Raw genomic sequence first — 19,392 nt, forward strand, 5'->3', positions numbered from 1 at the left:
AAGCTGTCAGCACTTCCGGACCTCAGAAACGCCTTGCGATGCCTTGATCTGCAACACTACCACAAGAATGTGTGGGACTATTCATGAGGCTCTGTCACCATGGGCAAATCCGCTTGGTTTTTGTTGTCGTCTCCCCCACTAAACGCCTCTGTGAATTGAACTTCTGTTGCAGAAACTGTTCCCCCTAGACTGACCCTCTCTGGCAGAGGAAGTAGGAACAATTCTTTTTCGTTCTTAGCGAAGTACATTTCTAATTATAAATCATATGCTGTGATAGAAAGGCTGATAATGTATTGGCAATAAAATAAAAAAGGGAAACAGAAAAAGGAAGTTACTTAAAAAAAAGAAAACAAAAGCACTGACCTGTTCTCAAAAGGGAATAAGAATTAGATAGATATAATTTATATCCGCATCTTCCCTTGAAATCTCCAGTACTAACATAATGAGTGTGCATAATGTCAAAATGGAACTCTAAGTGGTTTATAAGCTCCATATGGTGCCTGCATGTCTGCCTTTCTGACAATTCACTAATGGTTCCTTTTTTTCCTTTTTTGCGGTGGGGACCAGAAATTGCCTTTGCACAGACATCCTCTTGGCCCAGCACACCTAGTGCGCTGTTTTAAAAATAAATAAGCAAGTAATTCTGAATTTCTGCAAATACGTATTTGATTCAAGACTGCAAACTGACCAGATTTAAAACAGAGTAAGATGCTTTGATTGGGGCTGGATTCTACAGGCGGTGGAAAAAGTAAGCAAGGAAGCTGTTTAACCAATGGCATTCATGTACTTGGCAGGAAGTGGAATGTATACAGCAGCGATTCCTGAGATTCCCAGCAGCCCAGGCTTCTGTGGTAATGGAAAGATGCCTTGAAAATTTGGAATTCCCCGTTTCATCAGACCTGCAGGGAAAAGGGAAACAGAAAGAAATGTACAATCTATGGGTTGTTGTTTTTTTAATTGCAGGGGGCACCAGTTTCAAGAAACTGCCACTTCCTTTTCCAGTCCGAACTGGACTGACTTGGTGGAAATAACCCAAGCTTGTTTCCTAAGCCAGTCTGAACTTAAAAAGCACCCATCTCCCACCCAGCCAATATCCTTTCCCTCTAAAGCTCCTCTGCCCAGGGGCAGAGGAAGAGATGTGCAGTGGGGGTGGTACGCCCTGGGTGCTTCGCTGAGGGGGGGTGAATTTTGGCACGCTGCCCACCCGTGACTCCCAAGCCTACCCCAAGCTGTTGGGGGAAGGGGGGAGCTGTGCCCCATTGCCAGCTGCATTCCTCCTTTCCCCCTTTGTTTTGACAGCTGGGGGAGGCTTGGGGGTCGTGGGCACGCGGTGCGCCGAATGTCCGCCATTGGTGGCTTGCTGCTCACCTGGCTGCAGGGTGCATGCGCCGCTCCGCGCACCTGAGCTGCTATGTTCCGCCGCCGCCTCTGCCTTCGCTTTTATGAGGTCATCACTTGGTTCAACCCTTCCCAACCCCAGTGTAAGTCAAGACCCAGATAAAATATCTTAAGAGAGACCATCATCTCGGAAGCAGACAGCTCGCTTTGCACCCCTCAGGTTTGTAGCACGACTTTACTGAGATAGAACGTCTGAGAAGTTTCCTGGGTCCTTTGCATTGTATTTTGCACAACAGCTGGTTGTCACCATTTGCAGTTCTGCTGTGGTTGACCACACACACACACACACACACACACACGGTAATTTGTAATTTGTTTTGTGGGGTGTTTGTTCTTGGCTTCGTGCAAGAGCAACAGAACATTTTGTGCTGGTGACCTGTTCGGTCCCCTTTTTAAAGCACACTTTTTTTTCTCCTGGCTTTGGTCTGAGAGACTGTCCTTTTTTATATGTCAAAGAGCAGTTCTTGCTCTTGAATTTGACAGTGACTCACCCATTCATTCTTTCACAAATGTGGAGGAGCTAAAAGGAAGTGGGAGGTAGAGAAGGGAGTGATATCTGATCAGTTAAGTGAAAGCGAGCTTAAAAGTCAAAACTGAATATGCTTGGAGTATTTTCATCTTTGCTCATCAAGATTGGAAAAATGTGTGTTTTGCTGAGAGATGTATGGTTTCGGGGTTGTTGTGTATTGTAGCCCATAAAATCAGAAGCTGCAGAAGCCCCGTCAAACGTTCGGGTTCCCAAAAATGTTTGCAAACCGGAACACTCACATCCGGGTTTGCGGCATTCGGTAGCCAAAACGTCCGAGAACCAAGGCGTTCAGGATCCAATGTACGACTGTTTAGGATTGCTTTCAGACGGCTCGGGGGCCGGATAACTCCATACCCTCCAACGTTTTTTCAGTGAAAACAGAGATGTCCTCAGGGAAAGCGGGGCATTCCGGGATCAAATCAGAAACCAGGGCTGCTTCTCTAAATCATGGACATCCCTGGAAAATAGGGACACTTAGAGGGTCTGTTACATGAATTCCCCCTGTTCCGAATTGCAGCCTCACCTTGCTCACGTGACCTGTTCAGAATGACGTGCAGGTGGTTGTAGCTCTGCATACACTGTTGATAGTGACGTTGGGGTATCTTGGAGACAAGTCTGTTCCTGAAAGAGGGAAACAAAATGATATCATTTACAGGCCCTGCGCTAAAACCATCCAAACTCCTGCACTTGGATGATGCACGGTGAATGGCCAAGATTAGCCGAGCTGCGTATGTGATTCTCTTATATCATTTATGGTGGCCTTTGGTAGCCACTGGGGACGCAGGTGGCACTGTGGGTTAAACCACAGAGCCTAGGACTTGCCGATCGGAAGGTCAGCAGTTCGAATCCTCGCGACGGCGTGAGCTCCCGTTGCTCGGTCCCTGCTCCTGCCAACCTAGCAGTTCAAAAGCACCTCAAAGTGCAAGTAGATAAATAGGGACCACTCTGGTGTGAAGGTAAACGGCGTTTCCGTGCGCTGCTCTGGTTCGCCAGAAGCGGCTTAGTCATGCTGGCCACATGACCCGGAAGCTGTATGCCGGCTCCCTCGGCCAATAAAGCGAGATGAGCGCCGCAAACCCAGAGTCAGTCATGACTGGACCTACTGGTCAGGGGTCCCTTTACCTTTACCTTGGGAGCCACTGAGAATGGAGGCATGGGGGCTACACAAGACTTTGGATCTTGCAAACGCTGCCCATCTTTCCCAAAATCTTGCAGGAGATTTTGAGGAGTGGACCTGGGACCTTCTTTCAGGCAACGTGCGGGCTCTGCCATTCAGGTATGTCCCCTGAAAACATGGCTGCAGTCGTCTCAGATGCTCTAAACCAAGAAAGGACAGGCAGAAAATTCTAGGCGAGATGAAGCGCAAAAAGAAAAGAGGCGTACAAAAGCAAGGATGAACAGATGATGGACAGGAAGAAAACTGGCTTGCTGATAGCAGCTTCCAGAAAGGGATCAAGGGGTTTATATTCAGGAACCAAACAGGGGAAAGTGTTGAATCGGGGTTGGGCAACCTGTGGCCCTCTAGAAGTTGTTGAACAAGACCTCTCATCCTCCCTGACTGCTAGTCTCGGGTGACAGGAGCTTAAGTCCAGCAACACCTGGGGGACCAGAGGTTTAAGGAATAAAGGAGGGATGGGGAACTGGTGACCTTCCAGATGTTGTTGGACAGCTCCCAGTAGCATTTGGACACCCACAGATGTTCCCCATTCATGCTTCACTGCCTAGATCAGGGATGGGGTCCTAGTGTCCCGTCCCCCCAGGCAGTGCTGAGATCAAACTCCCAGGAGCCTCAGCTGCTGGCACGGCCAATGGCCAGGTGTCAAGCATCAGGGAACCCGACCCCCTCCCTCACAGCAGGTTGCTGGGAGTTGGAGCCACAAGTGAGTGCTGAGTGCAGGATATATGACGTATCCCCCACCAGAAGTACCACCTCTCCCCTAATACCCTCAGGTTGCATATATGTGTAAATAAAATCATGCATCCCAAAGACTACACAGTCTCCATTCACCTTCATTTGCAAGGAAACTGAACCCCTGAAATTCCCCCCACCTGTTTGGAGGTTGGGATGCATGCAATATCTTCAAGACTCACCCTACCAGTAATCTAGAAGAAGAAGAAGAGTTTGGATTTGATATCCTGCTTTATCACTACCCGAAGGAGTCTCAAAGCGGCTAACATTCTCCTTTCCCTTCCTCCCCCACAACAAACACTCTGTGAGGTGAGTGAGGCTGAGAGACGTCAGAGAAGTGTGACTGGCCCAAGGTCACCCAGCAGCTGCATGTGGAGGAGCGGGGAAGCAAACCCGGTTCACCAGATTACGAGTCTACCGCTCTTAACCACTACACCACACTGGCTCTACCCACATGTTTTCTTATCTTAGTTTTTATAGTACATAAATTAAAAAATGGGTTGTATCCAATGTTGGTTCTACTCAAAGTAGACCCACTGAAATTAAAAGGTGTGATGCAACCGAGTGAGTGCTGCTCTGTGTATGCCTAACAATGGATTTATATCTAGCAGCTGCTAAGGGGTCATTTCCAAGATATCTTTAGGTGCTATTAAGGCACTGGGCAAATATCATTTTCCCTGCACAAACATGGTTGCCTAGAGGAAGTTGAATTGTTTCCCATCTGTCTATCGATTTGCATCATAAATAAGCAAAGTGTGTTCCATAAGGTGGAATTTACCGACTTAGAAATAACCAGCTGTTATCTTGTTACTTCCTCGTTACTTTATTTTCATAACAACGAATATATTTCCCCTGTTTCTTTTGCAGAAGCACCAAACAACCTCAATGCCCCCTAAATGGAAAGCCTTGCAGGATTTGCAACTTTCACTTTTGTATAAATAGATGTGCAGTTTAGCATTAGCTGAAAAAATAGCTTATAAATTATGTGTTGCCTAAGGCTTGGAGGAACCTGAAAAGTTCTAGGCTGCTTAGCAGGATTCTATATTATATACAACAAATACATACCCTGAGGAGCATTTATTAGGAGAAATGTGTCCTAAGATCGTGATTAATTTTCATGGGGACTTAAAAAAACAAAACAAAATCACAAGTGGATGCAGAAATGTGTTGAAATAACCTTGGGATTGGCAAAATCAGAAATCGAAAGAAACAGAATTTGATGTATCCATTGCTAATTCTAGTGCAAAGTTTGTGAGATACATCCCAACTGTGGCTTTATTAGGGGTCAAAGTTAAGGTTAGATATATGTTCCTGCTTAATTTTTGATGCTTGCCTTTAAACTCACTTAAAAGCATAGAGAAGAAGATATTAACAGTAGGGCCCAAGTTTGACTTCATCTATATTTTAAGAAAGTGTGTTCTCCTTCATGGAGAGCACGTGTTGAGGTGGGGGCCGACAGGACACTCCAAAGTTGTGGGGCAGGCTAATTGATCTTTGGCCACTGTTGTGATTGGGCTTCCCTTGTTGTTGGGATCAAGTTAATGTTGCCATTTGATGATTGACAGCCAGAAATGTTAAAACTCCCTGCACGAGGCGTAGAGCTTCCTCTTTTCGCTTCATGCATCGGATTGCCTGTCCCCCCTCCCTATATTTAGGGGTTGTTCGTTTTGACCTTGCTATGCCTGTCATGGGGTTATTTGCTCTTGGGGCAGGGGCCCGGTAGGAATTTTGTCTATCTGGCTGATTGGCTGGGGCCATTTGGTTTTTGCCTACTGCGTAGCAAATCATCACAACTTGCGGTTAGGCACTGGTTTATGGTTTGGTTGGTTGAGGGGCATAGACTGGCTGTGCCTGCCCCTCCAATGCTGCTGCTGCAAGGGTATTCCGTTAAAGGAATACAGGGGCTCACTATTGCTTTTGTCCAAACCCTGTCAAGGGGCTAGGGCCATGCAAGAGCCCCTGGTTGCATTTGGGGAAGGCTGAGGGCTACCCCCAAATGTATTCCCCTTTTCTGACTTTCGCAGGCTTGCGAAATGTCAGTCTGTCCCCCAATGGGGGGCAGATAGTCACAACCAATGCCCAAGCAACCACTCACATTTTTTGTATTTTAATAAAGTTGTGGCCAAAAGTATGCCAAAAAACTTAAACAAAAATTCTGTGTGATGTGTGAGTTATTTGGGGTGGCCTGGGGACCTCGACAGGCAAAGGTTAACCTAAGCTGACAGGACACTCTCCGCATCTGTGAATGAGGGTGTACAGGTGCTTGGGTTAACATGTTTGTTCAAGAAGTGTTTGTTCAGTCTTCTTCTATTCCAAGAGACTGGATTTCCTGTGGGTTTCCTCTGAGCTCTGGACAACGTTTGTGGAGGTGGGGAAATGCTGTGGTTATTTGTTTTATGCAATACAGTAAATTTGTGGAAACTTCCTTTGACTAGCATTGTTTTCGAGGCAGCCCTCACTTCCAAAACAGAAACAAACACGCAAATTACAAACAAAGGAAGAGGGAAAAGACAACAACTATAAGCAGAAACATTTATTCTAAGCAACTGTAGAACAAGAAGAGACTGAAAGAGCCAGCTGATTCCTGTACTGTGATTCAACAAAATGGGAAAACAAAACCGTATTTTTGTTTGGCAACCTGCGTTCATGTGGACAGACTGCAGGTGCAGAGAGCCAGAGAACAAGTAGGGTTTCAGGACTGAGACAGCGTCACCCTCAGCTACCACCTGCAACGCCTGGGACACGGGTGGTGTTGTGGGTTAAACCACAGAGCCTAGGACTTGCTGATCAGATGGCCGGCGGTTCAAATCCCCGTGACGGGGTGAGCTCCCGTTGCTCGGTCCCTGCTCCTGCCAGCCTAGCAGTTCGAAAGCACGTCCAAGTGCAAGTAGATAAATAGGTCCCGCTCCGGCGGGAAGGTAAACGGTGTTTCCGTGTGCTGCTCTGGTTCACCAGAAGTGGCGTAGTCCTGCTGGCCATATGACCCGGAAGCTGTACACCGGCTTCCTCGGCCAATAAAGTGAGATGAGCGCTGCAACCCCAGAGTCGGTCACAACTGGACCTAATGGTCAGGGGTCCCTTTACCTTTACCACTTGCAACCTCAGAACAGGGTTATTAAAACAAGCATCTCTCCTGATGACCAGTGTACAAAGAAGGTTGAAATGGGGTGGGGAGGCAGGGGTGTAAGGCAAAGGGATCTGTTTCAGATCTCTGGACCTCTTGAAAGAGGAGCAGCCGCCAGAACACCCACACAGCAGAATTGACATTTGCCACCTCTTCCTGCTTTGCATTTGCTGCTGCTATCTTTGCAAGCCGCCTTAGAGTGGCTGGGGAAACTCAGCCAGATGGGCGAGGTATAAAAAATAAATTATTATTATTATTATTAAGGGAGGAGAGCTGATGAACTTGTGGGAGAGGACTCAGCTGGGGCAGGAGGGGAGTGCAGAGTGCAGAATGGCTTGCTGAACACGAGCATATTTGGTAAGGATATTTAAACGTACATAATTTTGCCACTTCAATTGTGACTTCACTAGTGGAGCCTGGTGAAATGAGGGAGAAGTGTAAAAGTTACCAAGGACTAGAACTTTCCCAGGTGCCAAAAAAGATTATTTATGTATGCCGCCACTGCGGCCCGTGTTTCGTTAGCCCCCAGATGGAAAATGAGCGAGGTCCCAACTAAAGAAGAGTGGCAACATAAACTGATGGAACATGCGCAGCTTGCGGAACTAACACAGAGGATAACAGAACAAGAAGAACACACGTTTAAAGAAGATTGGAAAATGTTTATTGAATATATGGAGTGGGGGGGGGGACTTGAGAATGTTGGCAGCATTAAGATAAATCCAACAGTGTAAACAAGATTTGATGGATGTAATAATGAAATACTGAGTGGTTTAGCTTATGTGAAATATGAAGGGATTTACGATATGCAAAATGAACCATGGAAAAAGAAGAGGGGAAGTCACTGACGTTTTAAGGTTGTTTGAATGAATATTCTAAAGTGTGAAACAGAAAATTTAAATTAAAAATAGATAGGTATATATCTATATATCTCAATATCGATATATAGATATAGATATATAGCTATGTATGTGTATAGTTACCAGGGACTCAGCTACATTGATAAAAAAAAGGTTTTAAAATCCATTATAACACTGGCACCAGATGGCGCTGTAGAGTTCTATCTTTAGGCAACGTGATTTCCCCGTATGAGGTTTGCAACACATTTTCCTGAAATTTTTTTTTTATGTGTCTAGATCCAGCCCAGATCTGCCCCAAACATTAATTAAAATGGGTGCTTTATATAAGGCGTGAATGCCCTATAATATGAACTGTACAGTAATACATGCTCAAGCGTTTTAATGCAGAGCAGACACATAGATGTTGAGTGTAAATATTTCCCTTCCAATAGTGAAGATGGTAAGGGCTTAAAGGGGGTCTTACGAACTAGGCCATATCACCACCACTACTGGGATTGCCACGATCATCTCCATCACCACCACAATTTCCATCACCTCCACCATTCTGTTCTGCAAGAAGTTCTCACCTGGTCATCATCGCCTTCTGGGGGGCTTCTCTTTGCAACCTCTGAGTATTGAAGCTCAGGAAGTGGCTCCTCCCTTGGCATCATGGAGGTAGCTGCAGAGGGGAACATAAGACATTTACTCTATTGGGTCACCCACACCTGCCTAGCAGGTTCAGGTAAGTAGCCGTGTTGGTTTGACACAGTCGAAATTAATTATTTTTTTTTAAAAAAATCCAGTAGCACCTTGGGTATAAGCTTTCGTGTGCATGCACACTTCTTCAGATACACTGAAACAGAAGCCACCAGACCCTGATATATAGTGGGAGGGTGGGGTGGGGTTTTTCTCAGGAGGGTAGTAGGAGATGGGCGATTGACCCAATGGGTATGGTAAACCTGTTGACGACTGTTAACAACTGCAATTAGTCCTATAAGAAAAAGCAAGGTATAGTATGCAGATGTCCAAAAATAGCTTTAGCATATGTGATGTAATGTCTCATTACATATGCCAAATATGCTAAACATGTCTCATTAAAGGTAAAGGTAAAGGTAAAGGTACCCCTGCCTGTACGGGCCAGTCTTGACAGACTCTGGGGTTGTGCGCCCATCTCACTCAAGAGGCCGGGGGCCAGCGCTGTCCGGAGACACTTCCGGGTCACGTGGCCAGCGTGACAAGGCTGCATCTGGCGAGCCAGCGCAGCACACGGAAACGCCGTTTACCTTCCCACCAGTAAGCGGTCCCTATTTATCTACTTGCACCCGGAGGTGCTTTCGAACTGCTAGGTTGGCAGGCGCTGGGACCGAGCAACGGGAGCGCACCCCGCCGCGGGGATTCGAACCGCCGACCTTTCGATCGGCAAGCCCTAGACGCTGAGGCTTTTACCCACAGCGCCACCCACATCATGTCTCATTACATATGCTAATTACACTCACTGTGTTTCCGTGCGCTGCTCTTGTTCACCAGAAGCGGCTTAGTCATGCTGGCCACATGACCCGGAAGCTGTACGCCGGCTCCCTCGGCCAAGAAAGCGAAATGAGCGCCACAACTCCAGAGTTGGCCATGACTGGACCTAATGGTCAGGGGTCCCTTTACCTTTACTTAAGGGTACAGAACTATGTATAGGAACCCTAAACCCCCACTGAAAGGGACTCAAGTTTCACAGAGATAAGCTGTGCGGGGCAGGATGGTCATGCCAACAGATTCTTCGGTCGGTTCCCTCAAGACTTTCCTTCTGCTCTTACGAAAAGCTTCCTACCTCTGTTGGGTAGCATCTTCCTTCTTTTCTTCCAGGTCTTTAGCCCAAGTCCAGCCAAGAGGAGCAAAATGACAAAAAAAATGATAAGAAAAGTCCAGCTCCAGCTCCAATGGAGTCCGGGTTGATTGCCACCTGTAAAGATTGGATAAATAATAGTTTTTTCGTGCAAGATATTGGAAGACCTCTAAAATGTTGGGCAATACGAGCTCTGAAGGGAGAACCCACAGCTCATTGGCGGGTTGCATGCACCATAGCTGTCAACATTTTCCTTTTTTTAAGGGAAATTCCCTTATTCTGAATAGGATTCCTCGTAACAAAAGGGAAAAGTTGACAGCTATGGCATGGACAAGGGTCTCGGCTAGAGCTGTGAGCAAACAGCTTCTTGAAAGCCTCCACTTATCTGATGGGATCAGAGCTACCTCAGCAATATAGAAACTTATTTATGTATACAGCTACAGCCACAGGAATATATTTGCCCCAAAACGAAAAGAAGATGTAGTTCCAATGAGAAAAGAATGGTTACAGAAAATAATGGGATATGCAGAAATGGCAAAACTTACTAGAAGAATTAGAAATCAAGACAACCTTTTTTATTATTATTAAGGAATGGAAGTGGTTTATTGAATATTTACAAACAAATTGCAAACAGATCATTAAGACGTTAGCAGGACTACTGTGAAAACTTGCGGTTTTTAAAACAGATATAGAAGAATAAAAAGAATATTGCGGGGTAAAAAAGTTTCACCCAGTGCTTATCTGCAGTGATCCATCTCCTATTCCTGATCACTTCACCTGGTTCCTATTTCTTTCCTTGCTGTTTTCTCATTATTATACGTACTTAGAGGTAAATTATTATTATTATTACTATTATTATGTGGTTTATAAGCTATGCTGAGAGTGATCGAATGGCTGTGAATTCCTTTCATTTTTAGAGAACTCCATTCATTGCCAAAGCTGCTGTTTTCCATGGAAAGAAAACCCACATTTCATAATCCCCAGATGTTTTCTCATGCCAGATGTTGGCTTGACGGCTGCCAATGAATGACCTTCTTGCTGCTCTGAGAAAGCAAGCTCAAATAATGGTTAGTCCCAACAACTTGTGTTTTAGACTTGGAGACAAAAACACAGCTGGGTCTGTGTCAGGGAACTGCCATCAGGGCCAGAGGGAGAGAGCAAAATCCAGAGGGATTCCAGAGAGCGTCCCGGGATTGGGAGAGGCAGCCCATCTTCTGGGGAAGAGAATCAGCGTAGCACCAGTGGAGAAGGGGGGCAGATGGGGGAAGCGGCAAGGCGGTCCCATGACTCCTTGCCGGGGACCGGCGGGGAGAGTAGAGGTCCTCCGCTGCCTACGCCCTCCTGGCGCAGAAGGCTTTTGAGCAGAGAGAGTAGCAGGAGACTAGGCGTCAAAGAGCTTCTTTGCTGGAAGAAGTTTAACAAATGCCCACTGACGGATTCTGCCAGCGATTGAGACAGCCACAGGTGAGTGGCTGTCTGGACAGAAAAGGTTTACTCAGGCAATACAGCCGGGTGTTTGCACCGGCTTACGCACGAGCAACCCCTAGAACCATTACAGTATGTGAACTGTCCCATAGCAGGCTACACTGTTTTGGGTTTAATATATACGTATCTAGGGAGACTTTCAGATAACCACTGCTATCAATGTGCTTTAAAATATAATGCCGTTATCTGGATGATAAGAGCCACATAAATGACTTCACATACAAAGAGGCCTGTGTTTACGGTGTCTGTTATAGCTTTTGAAGCTTGTGAAAGCTGCAATTTTCAGGTGATAAAAGGCAGCTGGAGAGGGAAGTCTTTTCCCACAAGTTTCTCTGTTAAAAAATGTCTAAGGCTTAAACAGAGAGATACTGGACCATCTGTCCATATTTTTGGGTGGGGAAATGTTGTAAGGTAAAAAGAAAGAAAGAAAGAAAGAAAGAAAGAAAGAAAGAAAGAAAGAAAGAAAGAAAAGGCTGGATAGTGCTGGAGTTCTTTGTTAAAGTTGCCAGATAATTTTAAATCACCAGAGCACGCACTTTTTAACATACGATTTTAGTAAGAACGATTATTTTCAAATTACAGTCGTACCTTGGAAGTCGAACAGAATCTGTTCTGGAAGTCCGTTTGACTTCCAAAACTTTTGGAAACCAAAGTGTGGCTTCTGATTGGCTGCAGGAGCTTCCTGCAGCCAATTGGAAGCCGCGGAAGTACCATCAGATGTTCAGGTTCCAAAAATCGTTTGAAAACAGGAACACTCACTTCCGGATTTTGATCGTTCGGGAGTCAATTGGTTCAGGAGCCAAGGCGTTTGAGATTCAAAGTGCTACTGTACTGATTTCATTTCTATCTCAAAAATTTATGTAACTTGCTTTTGAGGGCTGCTTTTAAAAGTATGTTTTAATGAATATTCTAGATTCCTTTGTAAACTACTAGTATAAAGAGAGAGAGAAGAAACAGATAAGACAACGCCCTGAATTTCACCCGTTTGCTTTTGGCAGGAATCGTGCTATCGTCCCCAGCCATCCTCGGCTAGTTACCAGGACTGATTCCTAAGTTTGCACTGGCTCATGAATCTGTCTAGATTTTCATTTGAAAAAATTAAAATCTTCCCATTTCATTGACCCCATGATAAGGCTCATTTTGAAATTAACATGGAAGCGAAGTGTTGGGTGTTCAGCACCCCAATCAACTACCCAGCTAATGCATAATGAGGAAGGGGAGGAGGACAAATAACTGTTCAGCTTTCACTGTGTTTTATGCGCTTTTAAAGATTAAATTAATGAATTTTTAATTACCGTATTTTTTGCTCTATAAGACTCACTTTTTCCTCCTAAAAAGTAAGGGGAAATGTGTGTACGTCTTATGGAGCAGATGCAGGCTGCGCAGCTATCCCAGAAGCCAGAACAGCAAGAGGGATTGCTGCTTTCACTGCGCAGCGATCCCTCTTGCTGTACTGGCTTCTGAGATTCAGAATATTTTTTTTCTTCTTTTCCTCCTCCAAAAACTAGGTGCGTCTTGTGGTCTGGTGCGTCTTATAGAGCGAAAAATACAGCAAGTGATTTCTACAGTTTTCTAAACAAAATAGAGAGTTGCTCACCTTCAGTTTGGCAGATGTGCAGCAAGTTGGAGGAGATGCTTTTCTGATCTGCTGGATTGGCGACCAGGCAGGTGATGTTAGGCTCTGAGGAGTTGAGCTTCCAGAACAGGTGGAGATTGTTGCCATTGCCAGAGAGGTGATATGACTTTGAACCATCTTCTAAGTCCCTGAAGGCATCTCCTCCTTTCCAGGAGATATTGAATTCCCCCTTTCCAGGCACCTGACACTGCAGGGTCACATTGCAGCCATCTGCGCTCTTGGAGACAACTTGGGAGAGGATTTTTGGTTCTGGGACTGGTTCTGTGGAAAAACATATGAAAAGCTCATATGTTTCCGAGCAAAATTCAAAGTGTTGATGCTGACCTTTAAAGCCCTAAATGGCCTCGGCCCAGTATACCTGAAGGAGCGTCTCCACCCCCATCGTTCAGCCTGGACACTGAGGTCCAGCTCCAAGGGCCTTCTGGCGGTTCCCTCCCTGCGAGAAATGAGGCGACAGGGAACAGGCAGAGGGCCTTCTCAGTGGTGGCGCCTGCACTATGGAACGCCCTCCCATCAGATGTCAAGGAAATAAGTCTATGTGACTTTTAGAAGACATCTGAAGTCAAGGGAAGATTTAATGTTTGATCTTGCATCGTGGTTTTAATATTCTGTTGGGAGCCGCTCAGAGTGGTTGGGGAAACCCAGTCAGATGGGCGGGGAATGAATGAATGTGTGAATGAATGAATGAATAAATAAATAAATAATAAATAATAATAATTAAAAAAATGTGTGCCCTCCATGGGTGTCAGCAACTGCCCAGCAACATCACTGCTGAAGGAGAGAAAGGCTGGCTCTTTTTCCAGGTTCTATTCCACAATAAATAGACACTGATGAATAAAGAATTACTTACCATACACAGAGAGGTGGAAGGTGTAATCTTTATACTGTGCTGAAGCAAACTTTGCTATTATGGAATATTTGCCACTGTCATCCATTTCCAAGTCTTTGATCCTCAGGGTGGTCTCATCTGCCATCTCCAATCTTGGTCCAAACCTGTCCCCTGGATTGGGCCTCTGCAGTCTTCCTTCATTCAATTCAGCCAGCTGAATTCCCGAACCATTTCCCCCCTGGAAATACCACTCAACAGTCTTCAGTGTTTCCGCAGGGGGGATATTTACAGGAAGCAACACACGGCCTCCCAGGACCCCATTCAACTTCTCCTTGTGGGGATTCTGTACTTTGATATTTGCAGTACCTTACAAAGTTCAGGAAGATGGAAAAGAAGGAAGGAAAAGGGAGAAACAAAGTCAAAGAAAGGGACAATGGTTGGAAGAGTCTCTCAGAATCACAGATTTAAAGCTTTACCAAATATGTAGATTTATTCGTTATTTTTACCTAACAAAATGTATAAACCACTTGATTTTAAATGGAAAAAACACTTTTAGAAATAACAAAGTTAAAAACAGGTATTTTAAAAAGTCATGATATAATTAAAACAAATGCAAGCTGGGGCTTCCGGTTCCACTCTGCCTTAATGGAGGAAGACCCCACAGCAGCGGGAGATTGTTGGCTAAGGAAAAACAAGGATGATTGAGGGTAATTATCCATGCAAGTTTTCCCCAGGGACAGGGAGGAACAGGCTTCCCTCGCAGTTCGTTTCGGTACCTGGCTCTCATTCCGGAACGGATTATGGGAAGCAGGAAGGCGCGGTGTACAAAAGCACTTCGTTTGCCGAAAACCCTCTGATGCCACCATTAAGAAGCAGAGGTACTCCTGTTAATTACTGCTTAATTTGGACTAAAGTACAGACACGTGCTAGAAAAGATGAGATCAAAAACTGTGGAACAAAACCAACCGCAAGGTCTTTAAGGTTTGAACTTGAGAGAAGACTTCATTCGGTGCAAAAGACGTGTGTAGGGGAAGGGAGCCTATGGTTTCTTCATATAAAATTTTCTGCTCTACATTTATGATTCTGCAACCCTCCTCTGAATGTTAGTTCAAATTATACTTGTACCAGTGAGGATGGAATAAATTGGATTATGGATATGGAATATAACATTAAACGGAACTGCGTGTGTAAAAAAAAGGAAAAAGGGAGGGAAACTCTATTTTGCAAAAGTATTACTATGAAAAACTAGAGCTAACTCTTCCCCATCCTTTATTGTTTATGGAATGAACTGAATAATGCTAAGAGGACTTGGAATTAAATTTAATTGGCAGTATAATTGCTCATTTATCTTCGGTTGGACGGAAGGATGAAAGGAGTCTGTGAACTTGCCAAGGAACTGATAAGGTTCATTATTGAGTCATCTGCAGTTCAACAGACCTCTCTTCTACCCAGGCTGAGAAAGTTGCAAAATAACGAAGCACGGGATGGAGAAATGGAGAATTTTCTGGAACAACAATGGGATATCAGCTTCACCTAAGGCATGATGGATAACAGCAACAACCCGGGGAAAGACAGAGAAACATCTTATGAGGACACGAAGAAACAGCGAGGACAGAATAATTGCCACACACAGGAAGGAGGAGGATATAGTTTGCATTCCTCACTTGTAATTTTATAAATCATTTAATGTGTCAACACAAATAGAAGTTATTAATACTGCAGTTGTTCTATAAGGGATTATTATTATGATTGGAATGTAATGGAAATTAATAAGATTTTGGAACGGAGGAATAAAGCAAATAATCAAGTCATCAATTCTAGCACGTGGGGGGCCACCTTATCTAAATTATATAATTTGGTATTTGAATAATTGGTATTAATAATTGTATTATAAATTTGTATTGCTTTTTTTGAGGCTATTACTGGATTGTAATTGAAAACTAATAATAATTATTAGCAAAAAACCCAACAAAGACAAGCTAGCAACAGTTTGAAAAAGATTGTGGGAGTGTAGTATTCCATGAAATTGAGAATATAACCAATCAAGATATAGAAATGGATTGTCATTTAGCTTTGTTAAGCAGTTTCTCAAACAGCAATAAGAAGGTGAGAAGTAAAGTGTTGATCGGTCATCTTTTAAGGGAAGGCAAAGTGAAGAACTACCTGTTTTTGGAGGACTTAGAAGGAGCTACACCAGAATATTGGTATATTAAAAGGTTGAGGAGACAGCTTCAGTTGAAAGGTTAATCAATAAATTGAAATTAGTTGGGAGGGCTAAACAGAGGGTACGTTTTGGATCAGAATAGTTTGATTCTGCAATTTATATGAAAATGAGAGTGAGTGATGTAATGTCACCATCTCAGTCTGCGACTTTAATTGATTAAACTCATTATAGTTTAATTAATTACTTGATTGCAATATATTGCCCACCCTTCGCTCTAAGGCCCCAGGGTGACTGACAAGGATTAAAACACATTAACATTAAAACATAATATTGCACAATATCTTTTGTGATTTCTGCTTGCCTATTAATTTCAGGAACTGACCTTTACTCAAGCTTTTAAGTTATGCTCTTTGTACGTTTCTGTGGATAAAAAAAGATAAAAAAATAAAAAGGTTTCTGAATTCTGGGAGCCCCGCCCTCGATTAAAACACATGCCAAATTCTGTATGTCTGGGTAAGGTTGCCTGGATGGAGAGGTTTGAAGCATTAAGGGCCCCTGTCTGATGCAAAATAGCAGTAGCAGGGAGTTCCAAAGTCTAGGTTCTGCCACATTAAAATTTTGATTTCTTGCAGGTGTGAAATGAATATTGTGTGGCACTGGTAAGCAGTACCAATTCAAGAGCCTGTATGGGGCAAGGTGATCCTTCACATAAACTGGTCTCAAGCTATTGAGGGCTTTATGTACCAATAGTAATGCCTTAAATTTAGCCCCATAACAGAGCACAAGCCAATGCAGATCTCTGAGGAGAGGAGTTAAATGTGGACAGGGTCTCACTCATACCAGAATTATACACTAACTGCAGCTTTTAATTCAAGCCCAAAAGGAGACCCACTCAGAGCGCATTGGATATCATTATGCAATTCTGAAAGGTGCTTTGTCAGACTGCAGAAGCATCATTGCAAACTGCCTTTTTGAACACAAAGCAGCCAGATATTCCAGGACTGAGTCTTCGAAGGATCGCTTGCGGGACCAGCTTTCCCCAGCTAAAGCTGAAATGAAATTTCCTGCACATAAGAATCCCTCCACCTCCATTTTGAGAGGAAGAAAACCGAGGCATCTCGCTCTGTTTCAACCCTAAAATGCTCTTGCTTGAGAAGGAAGCAGTACTGTTTCATACGATTTTATAGTCGGCGGCCTCTGCATCCATCCATTACAACACAGCGAGTCTCCTGGCTGCATCCCCTCTGTTGTTTGCGCTCTGTGCGTAATGTAGCTTATTTTAGATGCTACCAAATAACAGAGCCATGAAGGGATTGTGAGGCCGCTTCAGCAGACAGAGAGGCCTTCTACACAAACGTCTTTTCCTGGAAAAACAAGCGCATATCACCTTAGCAAGCCTTGGAGGACTTACCAGAGGGAGAAGAAAGCAAAGATAGAGTCAGAAGAAAGAGCTCCAGGCTTCGTTTGCAGCCATTCGCAGCCCCCTTTTGCCTGCCGCGTGGAGGACTCCTCTTCAAGACACCCAGACATTGGTCGTTCATCGTAAATCCATTCAGAGGATGGGTCTGAAAGCTGTGTGAAGTGATGAGAGGTTGAGCATTTTTAGGAGGAGAAAAATTGAGAAGCTCATTTTCTCTATGTGCCGAAAAGAGGAAGGTGGGGGCGCTTATGGAGAGGAGAGGTGTGGTTACGAGCTGGCAGCCAGCCCCTTTTGTTCGACCTCCAGCTGGTTTTTAGCTCCTTCTTAGCAGATTCTGCCAATGCACAGAATAATAGAATTGTAAGCACTGGGAGAGACCCCAACAGTCCAGCTCTAGTGCCCAAATGAGAGGTATCTCCCTTCAAATCTCTTGGAGTTCCTGCCCTCTGTCTTCATCAGAGATGGAGAAAAAGGCATTCCCCTCAGACCTCATGAGCCTCTCTGCATGTCACACCCGTTCCCAGACCTGCTTTGTGTGCAGTGAAACTCCCTCGTTTGCAAAGGCCAAATTCACATTCGTTCTCCAGCCTGTTTTGCCTCTCTTCTCTTAAAAAAAACAATATTTATTAAAGTTTCAAAAGTTACAAAAAGAAAAAGAAAAAAACACCAAGTTAAACCAACACTTAACACCACATCACAATAATAAAAATAAAAAGAGAATAGAAAAAAGAAATTTTTTTAATAAAAAACAGAAAAATAGAAACAGTTTTTTAAAAAACCACAATGAACCTTCTCATAACTTATCTTTCATTTGCTTGTTTCCTTGACCTCCTCGCACCTCCGTTTTTTGTATTCTAGTTCGGTTAGCTATTTCAGCAAATCCTTTCCATCTTTCCCAATTTTTATCCTATAATATATCTTAATATAATATAACTTTACCTTTCCTCCTTTCATCCATTAACAATCTATTTTTACTTAATCCTTTATAATATTTCTGCGAAAGCCACATAACTTCATTCCAACCTCCTTCTAACATTCCTTAATTTTACAATATTTCTGTAGATAAACTTTAAATTTCTTCCAGTCTTCTTCCACCGACTCTTCCCCCTGGTCTCAGATTCTGCCAGTCATTTCCGCCAGTTCCATGAAGTCCATCACCTTCATCTGCCATTCTTCCCAGGTGGGTAGATCTTGTGTCTTCCAGTACTTTGCAATAAGTATTCTTGCTGCTGTTGTATCATACATAAAGAAAGTTCTATCCTTCTTTGGCACCAATTGGCCGACCATGCCCAGGAGAAAGGCCTCTGGTTTCTTCAGAAAAGTATATTTAAATACCTTTTTCATTTCATTATAGATCATTTCCCAGAAAGTCTTAATCCTTGGGCATGTCCACCAAAGGTGAAAGAATGTACCTTCAGTCTCTTTACATTTCCAACATTTATTATCGGGCAAATGATAAATTTTTGCAAGCTTGACTGGTGTCATGTACCACCTGTATATCATTTTCATTACATTCTCTCTTAAGGCATTGCATGCCGTGAACTTCATACCTGTGGTCCATAACTGTTCCCAGTCAGCCATTGTAATGGTTATAAGGGGGTTACTTGTGCGTAAGTTGCCGTTACTGCTGGCTAGATTGCCTGGTTAACCTTGCCTCGGCTGACAGCCCTTCACTCCGTGGCCGTTCAGTCGCTTGCAGAATCGGTCAGCGGGCGTTTCTTGAACCTCTTCCAGCAAAGAAGTTGGTTGACGCCAAGTCTCCGCCTACTCTCCCTGCGCGGAAATCTTCTGCGCAGGGAAGGAGTGGGCAGAGGTGTGCCCGTGCTTTCCCCACTAGTTTCGGGTGAAGAGTCTTGGAGACCCCTCTCCGAATCCTCCATCTCCCTCCCTTCTCTACTGGTGTTGCACTGATTTCCTTCCCCTCTGCTGGGCCCCTCTCCTGCATCGCTCGGGAGCCTTGCCTCCACCTCTCGCTCCGATGTCAGTTCCCTGACAGCCATCATTATGTTATGTCCAACATCTTGTGCCCATTTAATCATAGCAGATTTCACCGTTTCATCCTGAGTGTTCCATTTTGCCTCTCTTCTCACCCATCACTGGCACATGGTCCTCACTCAGGTTGAACAAAGTTTCCCATCCCTGCCTTAAGCTCACCAGGCTCCTGTTTTATTCCTCTGGCTCCACTTTCAAAACTTTCCTTCCCTTTCCATTGCTGATGGAAATGGTCC

The 19,392-nt window shown here is 44.3% G+C and overlaps 1 protein-coding gene across 2 annotated transcripts; it reads right to left on the minus strand.

Annotated features, from left to right (window-relative positions):
- Positions 1–274: 274 nt before the first annotated feature.
- Positions 275–19,386, minus strand: LOC310833324 (SLAM family member 9-like). Of its 2 annotated transcripts, XM_083715986.1 has the most exons (9): positions 19,243–19,377; positions 17,156–17,761; positions 16,127–16,164; positions 13,602–13,946; positions 12,713–13,012; positions 9,616–9,747; positions 8,384–8,475; positions 2,451–2,548; positions 275–899 (listed from the first exon to the last, which is right to left on the minus strand). In XM_083715986.1, the coding sequence occupies exons 4-8, from the start codon at positions 13,723–13,725 to the stop codon at positions 2,456–2,458; spliced, it is 741 nt and encodes a 246-aa protein (XP_083572112.1). In that variant the 5' UTR covers positions 13,726–13,946; positions 16,127–16,164; positions 17,156–17,761; positions 19,243–19,377; the 3' UTR covers positions 275–899; positions 2,451–2,455. The 2 variants fall into 2 exon arrangements, with proteins under 2 accessions (XP_083572112.1, XP_083572111.1); XM_083715985.1 differs by lacking the exon at positions 16,127–16,164 and having other exon boundaries at positions 19,243–19,386.
- Between the last annotated feature and the right edge of the window lie 6 nt (positions 19,387–19,392).

The sequence above is a fragment of the Podarcis gaigeae genome (assembly GCF_964106915.1).
Source record: "Podarcis gaigeae genome assembly, chromosome: 16".
NCBI classification, from domain to species: Eukaryota; Metazoa; Chordata; class Lepidosauria; order Squamata; family Lacertidae; genus Podarcis; species Podarcis gaigeae.

Coding starts and splice junctions, on each gene's coding strand:
- LOC310833324 (XM_083715985.1), bottom strand. CDS start 17,285: ATGAACGACCAATGTCTGGGTGTCTTGAAGAGGAGTCCTCCACGCGGC. Junction 13,947..17,155: donor TTTGCTTTCTTCTCCCTCTG/GTAAGTCCTCCA, acceptor GAACTTTGTAAG/GTACTGCAAATATCAAAGTA. Junction 2,549..8,383: donor CAGAAGGCGATGATGACCAG/GTGAGAACTTCT, acceptor TCCCTCTTTCAG/GAACAGACTTGTCTCCAAGA.